The sequence below is a fragment of the Hydra viridissima genome, unplaced genomic scaffold (genome assembly GCF_058129835.1).
Source record: "Hydra viridissima isolate aposymbiotic clone 2 unplaced genomic scaffold, HvirCarnegie_v1 scaffold_10, whole genome shotgun sequence".
Taxonomy (NCBI): domain Eukaryota; kingdom Metazoa; phylum Cnidaria; class Hydrozoa; order Anthoathecata; family Hydridae; genus Hydra; species Hydra viridissima.
This window is the reverse complement of record NW_028324309.1, coordinates 4304436-4322500: the sequence shown is the minus strand read 5'-3', so window position 1 is coordinate 4322500 and position 18065 is coordinate 4304436. Positions and strand designations below refer to the sequence as shown.

Genomic DNA, 18065 nt, shown 5'->3' with positions numbered 1-18065 from the left:
AAACACTCCATTGAGAAAAAACCCTTAATAAAAATAAATGTTATTTATATTTTCAACAAAATATTTTACAAATATATAGATATATGTTTTCTAAATAGTTTTACAATATTTTTTGACATTCTCTTACTCTGAGTCAGAGATTTGCTCTGGTTCTGATTCCTGGACAAGTAGGTTATCAACTGGCAAGTGATCATAGAAAGACTTATTTTGTTCACTTATAAATTTTTTTAGTTTTAATAAATCTTTGAATTTTTCAAAAGAAAGTGGCAAAGGGGCTATGTATGCTTGTTTTGGCTTATCAGGCACTTCAAAGACATGTTTAGATCGGGTCAATCTTCTCCCTCTTATTGAACCAGAACATGATCTAGACCTACGGGATGTAACACGCATAGAACTAAATATACCACTCCAGTTTTCCCTATACATAATTAAGTCAGAATTAGCCTTTGATATTTAAACTTCTCTGAGTGAATGTGTCTTAAATGGACAAACAACTAAAAAGCTTGGCTTTAAAAACTCTGTAAACTTCAGAAACTTTTCTTGTGTCATATTTATAATCTTGAATGGCTCTGGTTTTTTGCGAGATGCCTGGAAAACACTTCTCCAATCCTCTGGTGTTTCTGCTGGAAACTTTTGATTAATAATAGCCATATCTCTGTCACATTCCATGTAGGAATGACCTCTAATAGGATATGAAACTGTTATGCTGTCAAACCTTTCTATCTTATGAACTAGATAGTAAAAGAAACGCAAAACTGTCCAGTTTTTATTTTGTCCTGCACAGGAATCACAAAACAATTTGATATGCTTTACATTTTTAGGCAAATGACAATTAAAAAAATCATGAAGCATAGAACATACATCATCAGAGCCTTTGTTGCCTACAGTTTCATCATAGCAATAAAAATATACTTTTTGAGTAGAAAGTATGTGAATGTTGAAAGAGTAAAATGACAGTTGCCTGGAGTAGTATACATCTTGAGTTGAAATGTTTGGGTATTTCAGATTTTTTTAGAAAATCAAAGCAGATTGCTGCACATTCTAAAGTTTGCTGAGCTTGTAAACGTGCAGTTCTTTTTCTTTGGTAAAACATTTCAGCTTTTCTCTAGTGAAGTTCAAGAGATCCATTCAAAGCATTTTTGTTTCTTAACAAATTATTAGCAGCAAGAGAGTCAATAGGTACTTGACAATCTGTTGCAACTATTTTTTTCTTTGTTAAATCACAAAATGAACAGGTGTCCTTTCTAGGATATCCAAATGAAATGTTAAACTTTGAATTAAAAATTTTACCATAACTTTCATAGGAACACTTTTCTAAAGGATACTTTTCTTTAAACATGCAGTACATTTTAAAAATATTTAAGTCTTCTGGAAGGTAAAGTCTGGTAGATTTTGTTCTAGCATAATGAGAAGATTGTCCTCGAAATGACTTGATATGCTGCATTATCATATCAATGTTTTCAACAGAAAAAGCATGCTTTTGGTTTTTATGACGTCCTCTCATGTCTTTACAAGGTAGACCTAATGATTGAAAAGAAAGTAATTGAAATAACATGACAAAACAAAGTTTGTGTCATTAAAAAAAAAATTCTTAATAAAAAAATTCTTAATAACAACATTGTTTTATTTTTCCATTGTTTATAAAGATGTATACAATATATATATATATATATATATATATATATATATATATATATATATATATATATATATATATATATATATATATATATATATATATATATATATTACAATTTACTTTTACATACCTGTGGCTGAAAGAACTTCTTTGATTCGCCTTACACGATTTTCAGTTAAACCAAATATAGATATAAATGCTTTGATACACACACATACTTTTGTAGAACTCTTATCTCTAACAATGATCAGGTGGTACTTATACGAATAGCTATGAAATTTAGATTGTTCAATTATCAAATTTCTGCTTCGTTGACGCTTAATGTTATGAACAGATATAAGAGAAGAAATATACAAATCCTGCTCATCCTTTGTTTTCAAGTTGAAATATGATATAACTTTTATTCTGTCATCTTCTGTTGTAACTTCAAAACACTTCAGAGTAACACAGTTACATGGTATTCCTATAACATGATTTTTAAATCTCAGATCTCGAGTAAACTCTCTTTTTCTTCCATTGACTGCCTTTTTTTTTAGGTTTTTCTGAAACTGTAGGGTTGTTTAGATTATCTGCCTCCATATTTTCTTTAATGATAAATGTTGGTCACGTGACTTATTATTTTATTATTATTGGTTTAGTTATAAATAACATGGACAACTGGTTTTTAACCAAGTAAACATTGGACAACAGTGGTTGTGTCAAAGTTGCCCTTTTTTTAAAATGACCATCGAACCTCATAACATAGTTTTTTTGTTATGGATTTTTAAATTAAAATAGCTTAGTACTAGAATATCATAAAAATATCTAAAACTCAAAATTTTCAAAAAGTGGACATCTGTGGTTTTACCCATGTGGTCTTCATATATATATATATATATATATATATATATATATATATATATATATATATATATATATATATATATATATATATATATATATATATATATATATATATATATTTAATTTGTTTGCAGACAAAGTTTGTTTTACCCTGTATAAGTCTCTTAAATTTTTTTTCTTAATTTACTTTTTCTTAAAGTTTCTATAATTTTTTCAGTATAGTATTACTGCTAGATTTGCACTCATTACTTAAGTGTATGTAATGTTGGCCACTGCATGTTATAGTACTATTCATCAAAGACTGCAGTTTAAATAGTGCATTATGACCTGGTAATATTTACATGGTTCCCAATATCCTTGATTTTAAACTGACATTTAAGTTAAGCTTTATATGTAAGAAGGGTGATTTACAAGATCTTAGGTAGAATGCCACTTTTTTTTTGCTGTTGCTTGTTGGTTTTTAAATGTTGAATTATTTAAAAAAGTTTGATTAAAGGCTTCTATTTTGTTTTGGATTCTCATTTTGAGGTGTAGCAAAAGTTTAGTAAGTTTTTTTTTAATGGTTTTAAATGCCATAAAGTTAAAGTTAGTATGCTTGATTGACAAATGGCTTCAAATGACTTTAAATGGATAAAATGGAATATGTAAAAACTTCTGTTTTAAGTTTGCTGCAAAACAGCTGGAAAGAGCGTCAAAGAAATGTGAAAAAGAGCAAAAAATTGAAGAAGGAAAAATCAAAAAGGTAAGAAAATCTTCAATTTGTTTTTTGGTCAACTAAGAAGAAAATAAATTTAAATGTTGGAAAATTGCTGCTTTAAAAGTTTAAGCATTCCATTATTTGAAAATAAAGTAAAATATTATTTCAGGTTAATCTATATTTCTAAAGTTATTTGTATAAAAATGAAGAGCTCTGGATCAAGTCACATGGTTTTTCTTATTTCATATTAATATAAAACAATCAGATTTAAAAACCATTCTTTGATGATCAGCTATGAAAAGTTACAAATAAAAGTAACATTTTTCAATTCAAATAAGTGCAATCTATATAAATTTATACTAATTACTGTTTGTTGCAATATTGTAAAAAAAAATCTTTTTCTGAAAAATGGTTTAGTTTTAATTTGCATTAAAATCCACTTTGTTTCCTACTGCCATAAGAAGACATCCGCCTTTACACTTTTTACCATAAAAAAAATATCTATTATACTTCTATCATAAGAAAACATCCTTCTCTATACTTTTTTCTAATTCTTTTTTTATCTTTAATACTTTTTACAGGCATTACAGCAGAAAAATGTAGATGGAGCAAAAATTTATGCTGAAAATGCAATACGCAAAAAGAGTGAGTCATTGAACTACTTGCGCATGGCATCTCGTATTGATGGTGTTCGATCTAGAGTACAGTCTGGGATTATGATGAAAAGTGTACGCTGATTTTTTATTCATTTATCTTATTAAACCAAATCTTTTGAAACAAAATTTGTATAAATTTTTTCACTTTTTTGTTGGTGTAACATGCATCTAATAAAGCAAAGTTTTTTTAAAAGGAAACTTGAAAATCAAGAAAAAAACATTTTTCCAAAGTTTTAATGAAAGTTTCTGAAATGGCTGTAATTTAAAAACATTTTTCCAAAGTTTTATTAAAAGTTTCTGAAATGGCTGTAATTTAAAAACATTTTTCAAAAGTTTTATTAAAAGTTTCTGAAATGGCTGTAATTTAAAAACATTTTTCCAAAGTTTTATTAAAAGTTTCTGAAATGGCTGTAATTTAAAAACATTTTTCCAAAGTTTTATTAAAAGTTTCTGAAATGGCTGTAATTTAAAAACATTTTTCAAAAGTTTTATTTAATTTAATTTATTTTAATTTAATTTAATTTATTTAATTTTATTGTAATTTAAAAGGAAACTTAATAATCAAGAAAAAAGCATTTTTCAAAAAATTTATATAAAGTTCCTAAAATATTTGTAATTAAAAAATGTAAGCATGTTTAAACCTGTATTTAAATAGCTTCTTTTTTTTTATTTAATAGCTTTTTTATCTTATTTTAAAAAAATCTTAAATTTTTTTTTTTTTGTTCAGCTAACAAAGAGCATGGGAACAGTTGTCAAAGGGTTAGATAAAGCATTAGCTTCAATGGACCTAGAAAAAGTGTGTTGATTGTCCTATATACATGTTTCATATCTTTATTTGTAATGAATAAACAAAAGTTTAGTGTTTACTTGATCTAGGTGTCAGCCATCATGGAAAAGTTTGAAACTCAATCTGAACATTTGGATGTGCATTCATCAGTAAGTGGTTCATTAAATAAGATAAAAATGAAATCACGAAGAAAAAAAAACTTAATTTTTTTTTTTTCATTTTTTTGTTTATCTCCCTTAGGTTTTGGATAACACAATAAGTGATGCGATGACTTTGTCGACTCCTCAAAACCAGGTAAAACTATTTTTGTAAATAATGCTTTTAAATTGGTCAGCATGTGGTAAACGTGTTTAAAAATTTATCAATTTAGGTGGATATGCTTATTCTTCAAGTCGCTGAAGAAAATGGTTTAGAACTGATTGATGCGTTGGCTGAACTTAACCCTGGAACTTCATCACTCCAATCTGTTGCTACAACCGCGAAGCCAAGCAGAGAATCAGAACTTGATAAAAAGTTTGATTTTGTTCAATTTTTGCATTTTTTTTTTTTTTCCTCTTCTCTTCCTCTGCAATCAAATGAAAATTTGTTTCAGTTGGCATAAGTTTTTAAACTTTACTTCTTTAATTTTTTTTCAGGTTGGCAGCTTTAAGAAATTGATTATCAGAAAATTTCATGCTAACTCCGTGATTTGTTTTTGTTTTTTTGCAATTCATAGCGAATCAATTTGTAGGAAAGTCTCGCCTATTTATCTACTGTAGCTAGTTATGCAGTTTAAAACAGTTTTTTTAAAACTTTTGATATGGATTGAGAGCTTTATTATCACATTTTTTTTCTAAACGAAATAAAGAGAAAACTGTTTTTTTTTGTCGTTTTGCTATTTAAAACAGAGGCGAAATTTGTTAAAGATTAAGAGTTTAAAAAAATATTCAGAGATGGTGAAAATCAAATAAGAGTTTTGGAGTTTACAGTGAGTTTGGAGGTAGAAGTTTGTATTAATATTTTTGATAGTTGTTAAGCTGATAACTCGTCTATTTTCATCTTTACAAACGTCTAAATAGCATCAATTACAACCTTATAATATTATATATAAAATAAATATTTCAGTATTTGATACAGAGGGAAGTTTCTTGCTTGTTTTTTTTTGATCAGATTTTCGACTCCGAAAACTCAGTTTCTATTTTCTACGTTTTTGTTGAATGTGGAATATCTTTCAAATAATTGATTCCATTCGCCATCCATAATTACCATAATATTGCTACATACTTACGTCATATGGAGATTCATTGACACTTTGGTAAACGTCATCTGCTCTAAAACTCATGTAAGTGTCGTCATCGTAAATTTTGTTTTCGTTCTGTGGCAACACGTAACTATCTTCTTGATGCTCGTATAAATCGTTATTCAAACCTGTTGAATATGATATTAAGTTAGGGGTATGATCTTTAGTCGGCCGAGGCGACAGTGGAACGGGTGGTTTATTCTCGGATGTTAAAATACTTGGGATGACATAAAGGAGGCTTTGTTTGGCTTTCGAACGAAACTTGTCCTGAAAGTAATACGTAAATTTTTTTAAACGATCATTTTTTTCAGATATACAAAGGAAGGGTTTTACACGCAGAGGAATTATATATATTATCTAGTTTAAATATTATGCTAACTTAAAAGTAGTTTTAATAAAGGTTTGATAATACGAGTTTTTCAAGGTGTGCAGCATGAAATACACCAAAACTGTGTTAACACCGTTTCGATGTTTTTCATGCTGCACACTTTTTTAATGTAATTTAACACCTTTTAACTAAGACTCAAGTATTTATCATTATTAACATTTATTATCTTTGTTAATACTTTATTAATAGTAAATGGATTAACGGAGCTGTTCTCTGTCTATTGGACGGAGAATTTTTTTTTTTATAAAGAAAATAGTGAAAAGAAAAGGTTTTGTTCACCTCCATAACTTCCAACACTTTCACTCTTTCCTCAGAGGTCGGCTCTAAAAAAGGTCATAGCTATTAAAACAACATTTTTAAAAAAGCTTTTTAAATTTTTCACACTGAAATTATCTTCGATGCTTTTTAATTTTAGTTAAAAAATGTCGAAAATAATTTCAGTGTAAGCAGTTTCAAAATGTCAAAAAAATTTTTAAATATGTTAAGAACGAAAACATACCGGAGAACGCGCTCTTTGATAAATGTCTATTTGCAGTTATTGTCTAAATAATAAACAATGACATTTAATGTTTTTCCACCGAAATTTTCTTATGCAAACTGAACAGCAGATAATGTTATACAGGTGCTGTTATTAACGATAGAGGATGCAGCGAGAGAAACAGTAATTCCAGGACAAATTACAAAAAAATTGGAAATTTCTACTTCAACGAATATTATAAAAAAGAAGGAAGAAACAAGAAGTGTACTCAATCGGAAACGATCATGACGTCAGAGAATTACCTCTTGCTGAAAGCAAAAGAATTGCTATCACTAGTATATGGCTATTAACTCCTTCAAAAATTATAAATAGTAAAAAAAGATCGAATATCTGTAACGACAGTGAAGAGGCAATCGATGGAAGCAGGGCTTGGTTGTAGGATAGCCGCATAGAGACCACTTCTTCGGCCTCAAAATAAGAAAAGACATCATGAAAAATATACTGTTGATGACTGGACGCGTGTTCATTAGACTGACTTTTTGTTTAAAGGGAAGAGTATTTTTTCGAAGAAAACTGAACAGATTATGAAACAGTGTGTGGTGTCAACTATAAAGTATGGTGAGTTGTTTTAGTGGTAATAATACAGGTGATATTGTTAAAATAGTCAGAATAATAATGAAAGAAGTGTATTTGGGCATTTTAAATAATCATTCCATGTTATCCGGAAGTCGGATAATTAAGAAGGTAATGACCCAAAGCATTCCTCAAAACTTTGTAGGTGTTATGTAATTGAATTAGAAAATGATAAAATAATTGAAAGTATGATTCGGCCTCCTCTATCATCCGACCTTTCCGCTTTTTTCCGAAATTTTTTGGGATGAATTCGATAAAAGTGTAAAAAATGTAAAAAATACCCAAATATGAAAAAGATATGAGGGAAAAACTTTAAAAATAAGTGACATAAAAAAAAAGACTTAAAAACTAAAAAGTTCTTTACGCAGAATGCCGCGAACATGTATTGTCGCTAAAAGTGGCGATCATCGATAAGAATAAGTCATTGCCGCTAAAGGTGGCGATCATCGATAAGAGCAAGTCATTGATTAACTCGATTAATGTATTAATTTAATATTCATGTAATTTTAATTATTAGTAATTATTATTCATGTAATTTTATTTATTAGTAATAGAGGATATATTTCGTGTGATTTTCTTTTTTAATTTTTCCCCTCATTTAGGTAAAAGATTGAAAACATTAAAGAGTAGTGTCATTTGAATTGTTATGGACGGTAGTGTATATATAAAGAAACTCTTAACCTATTTAAATTAGATTTTTTTTTTGGCCCACGAAACATGAGTTAGTCTAATTTCTTATAAAAAGTAGGGGAACATGGGGTAAGATGACGAATGGGACAAGATGAAATTATATTGTTATCTTCAAAACTCAACTAAATATGAAATCTGACTGTAGCTAAGAGGGAAGTAGATTACATCTACTAGATTTATTTATACTTTTTTTTATAAATATTATTTTCGGAATCAAAGAAAATTATTAAAAAGGTTTTTCCTATATTAAGGGAAAAAAAAATTTATCTACTTGTATTAGATTTATTTCATCATTACAACACCAGCCAAAGGTAAGCAAGAATTTCTCATTCAGTTTGTTCAATTTGGAAGCCATACAAGTAGTATTAAGCTATGATAACTTATTTATGTAGAGTTCTGAGTCATTTTAAAGATTAAGTAGCTTAGGGGCAAGATAAACGGGGCAAGATGACTCGTTTGTCATTTCGCCGAAGTACATGTTTTACCATAAACCTGTAATGTAATAACTTTTGTGTAGCTTAGTTATTATTACATTGCTTTATTATGCATTAAAATGTTTTGTTTGACATTTGCTTTGTATTGTTGTATTGGAATTTGCTATGAACTGATTAGTAGACTTTTTTTTTGCATAGCCCCATATAAATATATAGTTTAATTGTTGAAAAAATTACATAACCGTTTGTATTACATATCTTATTAATTAGAATTTATGATATCGTGTTATTTGAGAAGGTAATGGTATAATGGAATTTACTTTTTTTTAAAGCCGCCATCTTGCCCCGCATACGGGGCAAGATGATAATTTGAGGTAACTTTGGTTAATGAGTTTTTTCCAGGCTATTTTTAATCTTTATATGGTTTTTTTTTTATACATTTGTGACGCATAATAATTTGTTTTCCACTTTTTGATAAAGTTTTACTTATTGGAACAGTTATTGAATAAGATATAAGTGCTTTTCAAAACGTTCGTCATCTTGCCCCGTGTTCCCCTACTTAAGATTAGGAATTAAGTTAATAAAGTTATTCTGGCTTTGAATGCATATTTTATATACAAGATTTACCCAATCGCAAGATTCCCTTGAAAATATACTTTAAAACTGCACCTTTATTGGTTCCTGTCTGTGGCGTCGTCTAAAAATTAATAAATGCAAAGTTATCGTTATCATGTTAGCATTAAATAATCATTATCTGCTGCTTGCAAATTGTGGCGAGCACAAAATAAACTCAAAGTTTAAATCAATCGAAAGGTTGAGAACCTAAAATCAGACGAAAAAATTAAACATTCACCTAAAATATAAGAAAAGAGGAACTATTGCAACCAATAGAAATGCAAAAATGCCGACCACGGAAGCAATTACAACAACTTTCATTTTAGTAGAACTCACCTACATGAAAGAAAAAAAAAAAAAATTTAAGCAGAACGAAAGAAAAAAACAAAAGAAACTTTAAACTGATACTTTTCTTGTTTTTTCTTTGTTACTCATTGGTCATTTGTTACTCATGGTTTCCATGGTTACTCATTCGTCACTTTGTTACTTATTTTGGTTTCAAAGAATAGTTAAGAAGTTACGGACATAATTATAAAACTATAGTATAAAAATATGCTAGCATTTTAAAATAAATTACCTTAGTTGAACTAGGCACTGTGTTTTGAATTTGAACTAAAAAATGAAAAAGAGTTCGTTTGTGATCTTTTATTTGTAAATTATTCTTTTATTCATGAATTATTTACAGCTCATTCGTAGATAATTATTTAGAAATTTAGCTTCGTACATTCACGTGTTCCTTCAAACTTGATGAAGTATGCAAATGATAAATCGCGGTTAGATTTTCGGCAATTAAATTCTCCTTTTAATAGTTGACCTTGAAGAGCCTCCTTATCGATTATTAACTGAAAATTTTGTAAAAAGTGTAAGCAAATGCCTTAAATTTGATGAGTACTTTAAATAATAACAAAATCAAGAACTTCAACTTTTTGAAATAACAGTTTTGCTTTTAAAGACTCATTCTAAAAAAACAAATAAAGTTTGTAAAAGATATTACATACCTGTAAATAAACACCGTCAGATATATTAGCAGTAATATATAGCGTTGAATAGTTTGTCGAATCAATGTAGCCGTTTTTATAGATGAAATTGGTTTGGTTAAAAAGGCTGACACATGATTCATTGGTTAGTTTGATGTTGTTAAAATTAACTAAAGGCACGGACTCCAACTGCGATGAGTTCAACTTCCATTGAAAGAAAAAAACGTTTCCAGTATTTTGAACGGTAAGTAATTGAGCTGGTAGTCAAGAAAATAAAGAAAAAATTTTCCATTACGTATCCTTTTTTTCATAGAACATTGTTTATCCTTAGTAACATGGTAACCTTGGTAAACGTCTATCTTTTAGGTACAAAGCACCATGGTTTTGTAATTAAAAGAAGAAATAAGTCAAACTATTGTTTTAACTGTTGATTTAAAGTTAACTATTGTTTTAAAATTGAAAATACTTTAAAAGATAAAATGCGGAATGAAAATACGAAAAAGGAAATCATCTGAAAAACATTGTTATTACATGTATTATATTATATATACAATAATAATTTTATAAATACGAATTATTCTATATAAAAGGAATATTATATAAATATACGAATTCTTATACATATATAATAATTCTTTTACACAATAATTATTATATATATAATAATTCTTATATATACTTAGCATACTTAAACGTTTTACTTACAGAAATTTTTGCTAAAGACTGAATTTATTTCGTCAAATCCATAGCAGCGTTGAATGCCAAGAATAGTAAGGAACGTTCCAGAGTTGCTACACTGACAACTATTGTTCTCTAGTTTAAATGCGCCATAGGTCGTACAATCCATACCAGTAAATGAAAACTTATCACCAGACGAGCTTCTACTCACTTGAACAAGGTCAGTTGTATAGCTTTGCAATTTGATAGGTTCTATTGGTACAACTTGCTCATCTAAATAATTTTTATATAATTTTTATAATTTATAATTTTTATATAATTTTATATAATTTAAATAATATTTTACCTTCATGCCAAAAAATATATGATAAATAAAATTTAATGATATTTTATAAATTCCTTAAATTTAAATGTTATCATAAAAGTGTCATAAAATCCAAAATCTCACGGTTTATAAATTTAGGACCCTAATATCAATGAAACATCCTAAAAAACCCTCATGAGGGGCGATATCTTAAAATATAAAAAGTTGTTCTTAAAAAGCGTAAAAAATTGGTTTACTTTTGATATAAAAAATTGACCTTTGGAGTAGAGTTGCACGGTATTGTAACTTTTTGAAAAAATAACGAAAACAAACTTTTTTTCCTCGGCAAAAGGCAATACCGTTCTATTCAAGGTAAAATTTACTATTTTGATCAAAAGAATTTTATTCATCACAAAAAAATGAAGAAGGGTGATCAGGAACTGACAGATTATTACATGTAAAAAGTGATTTGAACTTCAAGGATAACAGAGTCCCTTCGGCCGTCTGCATCTACCTTTCAACTTGGAAAGCTAAATGAAGGTAAAACGACAGTTATGGTCAAACTCTACAACTTTGCTGCAATTTCAATCAACCCTTTAAACAAGTTCATCATCGATACGTGATAATTTAATTTGCTCAATTGAAAACTCAAAGGGAAAAAAAAAGCATCTACTTTGTAAAGTATCAGCTTTAACACCCAAAGCACCAAACTCTAGAAAAACGTTGTGCAAAATGTTTATAAATCATTATCAAACATTTGCCAATAAGAAGAGGTGAGTTTTATTTTAACAACAATTATGAACAATTTATTTTTTCGTTTTTTCTTTGATTTAAAGATTCAAAACATGGCTTTAATTTTTAGAACCCTCTGCAGCGCAGCAACTTTTCAAAGAACCCCTATTTACACAAAACATCGTACAAACTCAACAGAACATTGTGCTTTCTAACAATGGGGTGAGAAGTTTACTGATCGCTTCACAGTAATCACTGTTAGGTTGTCTGACAGCAGTTAGAAACGCCAAGTTGATTATTGTTGTAGCATCAGCAATCTCAGTGATTTTTTTCCTGGCATTTAGGAAGTTCACGGACTCCATTTTAAAATTAGAAATAAATGGAGAAGGGTCTTTCCTTAAAGTTAGCTTTACCAAAACTAATATGAAAGAGAGCGAATCTCCACCTCACAGTCCTTTGAGAAAAACATCAAGTTGTTAACAAGTATAATTAATAAATTATAGAGACAAACAAGAAAGTTGTAGTTTTTCTCGTAATCAACAAATCAATCAATAGCAATAATCTTCTTTCCTAACTAAAAACTCTCCTTTTTACAAATTTTCTCCTTCCTATATACCCTATGCTTTTCCTAAAATATCCTTCCACAAACCGTCATAAATCACCGCAAACGCATATTTACAATTCTTGTTGGTAAAAATTATTAAAACTATTAAATTCCTAACGTCATTAAATGCTCTAGAACTTTCTGGAATTACAAAAGTTAACAAGTATAAAAGAGTAAATTCTGATATGATTCTCATAAGACATTCCAGAAAATTAACAGAATGTAAAAGCTGTCCTTAAGCTGATCCAAATTTAAGAGAAATGTCAAACAGATTCTTTGGTTATCATTTGTGACTTTAAGCTTGCAAATACCTTTTGTGGTATTCAGTCCTACTGCAGCAAGCAGAAATGTTACTGATGTAATGTTTGATCCTTAAACCTTCAGAATTGTGGTCACCAACTTATATTTGGAGGCAGTTCATGAGTTTTGATGGAGATGTGGGAAAATCGAAAAACTTTAACAGCACCATACAATGCTTGAGTTTCCTTACCAAAAACCTTTGCTTGAAGCAATTCCTTCAATAGAATTCCATTTACTCCTTGGAGTAGTCAACCACTTGTATAAGAACCTCTGTGATCTATGGCCGATAGCTAAAGAATGGCTAACAGCACTACACACCCCAGCTCATGGTTGTTATTTCAATAGAAATAACTGCATGAAGTTTCTGAGAGAAATAAACAAGTTACTTAAAATCTTCAAAAGAGAATATTTTATACAAGCTCTCGGTTTCATTCAAACACTTAAACAGTTTGAAAATGTTTTCAAAGCATTTTTTGGCACAAATTTGGACTCTGACTTTGAAGTCAAGGTTTCGAAGTTCAAGCAAAAATTGTGTTGCCCTTCCAATTTCAGTCACAACAAAGGTCCATGCGGCATTTCATTACATCTCTAAATTCATCAAAATGAAAAAAAAGGCTTGGGGCTCTTCAGTAAACAGGCTAAAAAAGTTTTTATTCAAATTTCAAGGGATTCTGGGACAGATACAAACGAAATCCTACACACCTAAGTTATACAAACCGACTGCTCAAATGTGTCATCGTGTAGAACTGCAAAATGTAATTAAATGCCGCATGGACCTTTGTTGTGACTGAAACTGGAAGGGTCTAAATCGCAAATTTCTATCAAAATAGTCGTAGAAAAGATGCTTTAAAGTATTTATGAAATGAAAAGCTAAACAGGAACTTTGTTTTTATAAAATTAACTTCTATAAAAGAAGTCAAAGCTATGCTTTGTGCAATTGATTTTTATAGAAATTAGAAAAATAATTTTTTTTAAACAAGTTAAAATTGAGAATAAACAAAAAAAAACTGAGTTTTATTTGAAATTCTCTATAACTTTTTTTTTATAAAATTTTGCAAGAAACAAAGTGTAGGTACTGAAAAGAAGGCGTCTAACTTTACTTTCATGAGAAATATAAGGAAAAAATTTATGTTGGAATAAATCACGGGGATTCTTATGCAGGATTTCATAATTCCTTTTAACGTGTTCCTACTGATGTGTACAATCACCCTTTAAAAATATTTTTATAGGATGTCTCATCAATGTCTCAAACTTGCAAACCGTGATCTGTTTTTGGTTTTGGTTTGATAAACGAATGTTTAACTTACGCAGTTTCTCTCCACAAAATTTTATCAAGAAAATGTAGTTCTTTTCTCCCGATTGAAGTTTGAATCGTAATAGCTCCCCCTCTAAGTTTAAAGTTGATATTTTTTCTGGCTGCATAAAAAAATATATATTGATAACTATACAAAAAGTAATTTATACATAAAAATCTTATTTTTAAGTATTTAGGGGAGGGTGAGGTACAGTTAAACTCTGTACAGAACTAAACAAAGCTATCCCTGGTCAAAAAATATATATATCTTTGAATCTATAATTACTTGTGAATATATTATTTAGTTACTCTCATCTTGTACTTTGTTAAATAAAAAATGGAAAAAAAAAATCATTAAAAAGATTTTGTTGCTCGTAGTCAACTACGAACTCCACATCTGGTTAGTGCTTTGATACATCAGCGTTTCTTTGGTTTTTATTACTAGACTAATTAATTTGTTACTCTAAGTTTTGTATTTATTTTAGCTTAATTTGATTCACTGCCAGTATTAATGTGCTCTACCAGGCTGATACCTAGTGGGGTACTATTAAATAAAGATGATTCGGTACACTTGAGCGCATAACGTAGTACGACATGTCAGGAGCAAAATGTTTTATAGAGCTAATGGGTAATTTAAAGTCAGTGAGTATTTTGAGGTAAATGACTTTTAAGTAAGTGTTCTTTTAAAAAAAGTTTTTTTTTTCCTGTTTAATCGTAGAGTTTCCTGTAAAATAAACTACAAAATAAACTACAAAATAACAAATAAACTATAGCGATAATAGCGATACATAGAAAAGATCTCTAAAGAGGAAAACAGTTGTTCTAAACAAGTCCGCAAAGCTAGGTAAAACAGATTTTTGTTTGCTTTTTGTTTACAGTTAATACAATAGTTCTGTCAACTACTTCGTTTCAGTCTGCATGTTTATCAGTTCTTGCTAAAACACTAGTAACCGTAAAATGACAAATCGCACTTTATTGAATTATACTATATTATTTCTTTAGTTGTTAAAGAGTTCTTACAATATGAATTAGTCATAAAAGCAATGTTCAATCATGCCCCATTCAATGTTAAGCCACGGGCCACAGTTGAATGCTTTTTTTTTTCGTACTTGTAAAAGACTGTTAGCTAAAAAAAGTATATTTTTTCAATTCAATACAACTTTTTTTCTAAAGTACCTGTTAGAATTCAATTTAAGAGCAACATTTTACTTATAAAAAATTGAATTTATTTGGAATAAAAAAGTTGTTCAACTGCTCCCCACTCTCCCCTGAAAAAAATCCACTCATCGACGGAAAATGAAAGTTAGTTCTTTGCTAAACTACAATAGGTAAAGTAAGTTGTTAAGACTCGCATAAAAATAAATAGTTGATGACAATTATGAACAATTTTCAAAACAATTTCCATCAACAAAATTTAATGAAAATATCTGGTTTTGATATATTAAGAGTAAAGATAGTTCCTTTGAAAACACTTCCTTAAACTCTATAAGTTTATAGGTCAATTGTTTCTTAAGATATGAATTTCTGTCATCAATACTAACAGTATCTTTTTCCGCTTCATCTCCATCAACTACAGTCAATTCAATGAAAAAAAAAGAAGTGGAGAGAAGTGGAGAGAAGTGGAGAGAAGTGGAGAGAAGTGGAGAGAAGTGGAGAGAAGTGGAGAGAAGTGGAGAGAAGTGGAGAGAAAACCTGATAGGTTACGAGAAGGTTTTGAGAAAGCTACGAAAATTGTTTTAAGTGGGGAAGACAAGTTATATTCATAAGGGATATACGGGTGGGCATTTAGGGTAGGGAGATTTATAGTTGGTTACATGATAAACGACAAAAGAAGGAACAGAAGAAACAGTTTTTTTTATATAGTGTAAAGTGGAGAATATATTATTTGTTAATAACGAAAAAAAGATTTGTTATTCATAAAGAAAATAGGGAAGAAACATATCGCGCGCCAAGAAAAGTAAAATACCAAGGATTGTTTAAGCAATGCACACAACTTTAACATGTCTCAATAATCAGCCCATTTAGATTTCAGATCTTACCTTGATTAGAATATTTTCCATCTTTGATCCATTTGCGGTTAAATAAAAAGGCTTAATGTCTTGCTCAACCCAATGGTCGAATAAAAATCTTTCGATTACAGTTAACTTGGTAAAATTACTAGCAATAAAAGGAAGATATGCATTTTGAAGACGATTTTCCGTTTTTAAATATGACTTCGGCATAACCCATTCTGTTTCATTGCTTTTATTTCCGAGGTAAACGCTGTAGAATGTTTCAGAAAAATGAAGGTTTTCTACGTCGATAAAAAATAATTAAATAACCATCATATAAAAACCATTATATAAAAGCTCTTCTGAAGTTAAGGCGTATATAACATGTATATATATATATATGTATGTATGTATGTATGTATGTATGTATGTATGTATGTATGTATGTATGTATGTATGTATGTATGTATGTATGTATGTATGTATGTATGTATGTATGTATGTATGTATGTATGTATGTATGTATGTATGTATGTATGTATGTATGTATGTATGTATGTATGTATGTATGTATGTATGTATGTATGTATGTATGTATGTATGTATGTATGTATGTATGTATGTATGTATGTATGTATGTATGTATGTATGTATGTATGTATGTATGTATGTATGTATGTATGTATGTATGTATGTATGTATGTATGTATGTATGTATGTATGTATGTATGTATGTATGTATGTATGTATGTATGTATGCATGCTAACAAGATTAGGGTATATAGTAGCGTATAATCACAACTTCTAACGATTTTTATGAACTTTAGACAAACTTTTCACTATTTCACTACTTCAAAATGGAATGAAATACGCAAATAAAGAGTTCTTTCGCTGCAATTATTCGTCCTATATAGTTGTTAATAGATTCTGTTTTTAAAGTTAGCACCAGGTTGAAAATTTCTTATTAACACAAAAATTATTTTTTTTTGTAGGAATATATATTTCTTACCGAACAAAAAATCTCCAAAACCAACATGACATTTTGCCTCCTCAAAGTTCACGCGGGAGTAAAATGTGCCTTGTCCTTCACATTTATACCGAGTGCTAACATTTCCTTGAAAAACTCCCTCGACAAGGTCACCGTCTATGAGACGTGTCACTTTGAAAGCTAAGTGAGTTTGGACCACGATCGAGAGAAAAAGCACATAGGACATGTAAATAAAAAGATTTTCACTGTTCATCGGTTAATTTCTTTAGAATCAACAAACAAACCAATCACTTGAAATTTAAGTTACTGATATAAATTTGAAAATCATTTAAATTTAATTCGTTCTTCGTTAAAATGTTTAAAAAATAATGCGTCGACATCCTATTGAATCTACACATAAATGTTTTGTGTTCCGGTGTCGATTTTTCACAACTAGGTTCAAAATACTTTGATATGATTTTAGATTTTTAGCCGATTCACAAATCCGTTGTACCGATAAAGTCATTTTGTTTTTATAAAAACTTTTTTACAAGTTAAAGAAGTCAAATTAGTTATCTAAATTAAGTTATTGGTATAAAACCAAAAATATGCGAAGCGAAAATCATTTAGTTCTTTAGTCAAAAGCGTTTAGTTAAACGTTTTAATAAACTTAGCTGCATTGTTTAAAGACTTGTTATATCCCTCCCCTCTCCCCCTATAATTATGTTGCTAAGCATAAGCGTTTGGTTTTTCGGTTTTAATCGAATAAAAAACCATACGCCGTTGCTTAAGTTTTGCATTACCGCTGTATTTAGAGACTTAACAAAAAAGGAGATGGGTTCCAGTCAAGTTGCTGACCGTAACTTTATTATTTTTGAAAGTCAAAGGTTGAAGTTGTACTCGAAAAGCACTAGGTGTTAAAAGATAATAAAAAGTACCTCGTAAGGTGCCATTACCTGTTATAAACCCGTAAAAAACAAATTTTTCCTTACATGGAAAAAACAAAACGGACCAATGACCCTATACGAAATGTCAAAAAAAAAAGTTATAATTTTCTTTAACGTCTTTTGTTGTTGTAG

At 29.1% G+C, this 18065-nt stretch overlaps 2 protein-coding genes and 1 pseudogene across 3 annotated transcripts in view; 1 reads left to right on the top strand and 2 right to left on the bottom strand.

The window, feature by feature from the left end:
* Positions 1 to 5480, top strand: part of LOC149882721 (charged multivesicular body protein 1a-like) — an 8155-nt gene extending 2675 nt beyond the window's left edge. Inside the window, exons 3-9 of the mRNA XM_090099701.1 lie at positions 3147 to 3224; positions 3761 to 3907; positions 4563 to 4631; positions 4712 to 4771; positions 4863 to 4916; positions 4993 to 5135; positions 5258 to 5480. Of these exons, the coding sequence (XP_089955827.1) occupies positions 3147 to 3224; positions 3761 to 3907; positions 4563 to 4631; positions 4712 to 4771; positions 4863 to 4916; positions 4993 to 5135; positions 5258 to 5279 (573 nt within the window). The 3' untranslated portion in view covers positions 5280 to 5480. The remainder of the gene's footprint in view (positions 1 to 3146; positions 3225 to 3760; positions 3908 to 4562; positions 4632 to 4711; positions 4772 to 4862; positions 4917 to 4992; positions 5136 to 5257) is intronic.
* LOC145183678 (uncharacterized) lies at positions 31 to 2218 on the bottom strand (annotated as a pseudogene). Its single transcript, XR_016444704.1, has 2 exons — positions 1770 to 2218; positions 31 to 1521 (listed from the first exon to the last, which is right to left on the bottom strand). The product of XR_016444704.1 is annotated as an uncharacterized LOC145183678 (transcript).
* A 173-nt stretch (positions 5481 to 5653) lies between the features above and the next one.
* Positions 5654 to 17395, bottom strand: LOC145193314 (uncharacterized). Its single transcript, XM_090099689.1, has 12 exons — positions 17029 to 17395; positions 16068 to 16321; positions 14042 to 14150; positions 10822 to 11067; positions 10138 to 10373; positions 9864 to 9981; positions 9717 to 9751; positions 9378 to 9475; positions 9194 to 9221; positions 6789 to 6831; positions 6569 to 6612; positions 5654 to 6168 (listed from the first exon to the last, which is right to left on the bottom strand). Exons 1-12 carry the CDS (start codon positions 17258 to 17260, stop codon positions 5878 to 5880), a joined length of 1734 nt encoding a protein of 577 aa, XP_089955815.1. The 5' UTR covers positions 17261 to 17395; the 3' UTR covers positions 5654 to 5877.
* Between the last annotated feature and the right edge of the window lie 670 nt (positions 17396 to 18065).

What these genes read in the sequence shown, in the direction of transcription:
- LOC145193314 (XM_090099689.1), bottom strand. Translation starts at nt 17,260, where the DNA reads ATGAACAGTGAAAATCTTTTTATTTACATGTCCTATGTGCTTTTTCTC. An exon ending in ATCAAAGAGCGCGTTCTCCG is followed by an intron (nt 6,613 to 6,788) that starts GTATGTTTTCGT and finishes GACCTTTTTTAG; the next exon opens with AGCCGACCTCTGAGGAAAGA. An exon ending in AAGTGTTGGAAGTTATGGAG is followed by an intron (nt 6,169 to 6,568) that starts GTGAACAAAACC and finishes TATTACTTTCAG; the next exon opens with GACAAGTTTCGTTCGAAAGC.